General features: G+C 34.6%; 1 protein-coding gene across 1 annotated transcript in view; it reads right to left on the reverse strand.

Annotated features, from left to right (window-relative positions):
• LOC106476557 (cadherin EGF LAG seven-pass G-type receptor 3-like) overlaps positions 1-1,110 on the reverse strand; it is a gene marked incomplete at both ends in the record, with an annotated part of 13,590 nt that extends 12,480 nt beyond the window's left edge. Inside the window, one exon of the mRNA XM_013937206.1 lies at positions 872-1,110. Within this exon, the coding sequence (XP_013792660.1) occupies positions 872-1,110 (239 nt within the window). The remainder of the gene's footprint in view (positions 1-871) is intronic.
• Positions 1,111-1,807: the final 697 nt, after the last annotated feature.

Below are 1,807 nucleotides of genomic sequence, written 5' to 3' on the forward strand. Positions count from 1 at the left end.
CCATCTCTGTTTATAAACATGAATATTTCTACAAAACAAACCAGAGTCATCAATGTTCAGGACGATGTTCCATCTCTGTTTTTAAACATGAATATTTCTACAAAACAAACCAGAGTCATCAGTGTTCGGGACGATGTTCCATCTCTGTTTTTAAACATGAATATTTCTACAAAACAAACCAGAGTCATCAGTGTTCGGGATGATGTTCCATCTCTGTTTCTAAACATACCAGAATCATCAGTTTGAGATTGTGTGATGGTACTCCAGCTATGTGTTTTCACTGGTTATTATATATTATTTTATCTAATAGATTTTGAGATTGTGTGATAATACTCCAGCTATGTGTTTTCACTGGTTATTATATATTATTTTATCTAATATATATTTTGAGATTGTTAATGGTTAGGTAAACAGAAGCAAACAAATAAATGAGTGGCACTTTTCATTTAGGAAATACAGTTTTTGTTATAAGTTGAGATAAGTTATTGGTTAACATGATGAACTGTGTAACTGAGGTTCTCTGGTTCTCGTCCCGTTACTGCCAAAAAGGAAATTGCGCTCAGGATGGTTATTGAAACGTTCTTACTCTCTCAGGAGTTGACCCCAACCATAAGAATATAGTAGTAACAGGAACATATCTTGTGCTAGTATACACTTTCAAAAACAAAACCAAAACCAAACATTGCTTTTCAATATGATCTATAAGATGAATAGTCTGAGATGGTCATGCACACGGACTCAAGATATGAATTGAGCTTTACCAATGTTTTAGTTACAGACCTCAGTAAACCTGGGTCCTTCTATGTAACGAAACAGGAAAGGTCACAAGAGACATGGTAGAAGTTCGGCATGTAACAACCGGGACGATTACCTTTGCTATCACACGATCCGTGTTTTCTTTTTCTGTAACGTATCCTTTGTATCGCTCTTCGCTGAACACCGGGGGAAAGTCGTTTGTTTCACGCACGAAAATATTAACTTGTACTCCTAACGTGTTGACCTCTGGCAGCCCGTCGTCGGTGGCCTGAGCAACAAATCCGTACTTTGACCTTCCGGTCAGGTTCTTCTTCACGTACACTTTTCCTGTATCTTTCTCGATACCGAAGAACTCTATAAATATGAAGACAGATATATATTTACAATCTGTTTAAATAAACATTAATTATGTGTAACTAACTCGACTCGGAATAGGTTTAAATAAACATTAATTGCGTGTAACAAACTCGACTCATAACAGGTTTAAATAAACATTAATTACGTGTAACAAACTCGACTCATAATAGGTTTAAATAAACATTAATTACGTGTAACTAACTCGACTCATAATAGGTTTAAATAAACATTAATTACGTGTAACTAACTCGACTCATAATAGGTTTAAATAAACATTAATTACGTGTAACTAACTCGACTCATAATAGGTTTAAATAAACATTAATTACGTGTAACAAACTCGACTCATAACAGGTTTAAATAAACATTAATTACGTGTAACAAACAAACTAGTTTGTTTTAAAATAATCTGGTATTGTACTATTAAAATATACTTTTTAAATTGTTGTAGTGCCCTCTAGCGGGAGAGATGGTTTGGTGACGGAGGTGATTTTGATGTAAAGTGTAATAAGTTTGATCTTCTGGCCTTGTTAAGATGACGTCACCATCTAGAACAACAATGTCCAATCTTATCTGAAGTACATGTTAGGATGAATATTATAATTATTCATCACCAGGCCTGCAAGGCTCCGATGGTATGTGACCTGTCTGGACATTTGGTGAAAAACTGAACATATCTTTGCGATTGATGATT

The sequence above is a fragment of the Limulus polyphemus genome, unplaced genomic scaffold (genome assembly GCF_000517525.1).
Source record: "Limulus polyphemus unplaced genomic scaffold, Limulus_polyphemus-2.1.2 Scaffold10886, whole genome shotgun sequence".
NCBI lineage: Eukaryota > Metazoa > Arthropoda > Merostomata > Xiphosura > Limulidae > Limulus > Limulus polyphemus.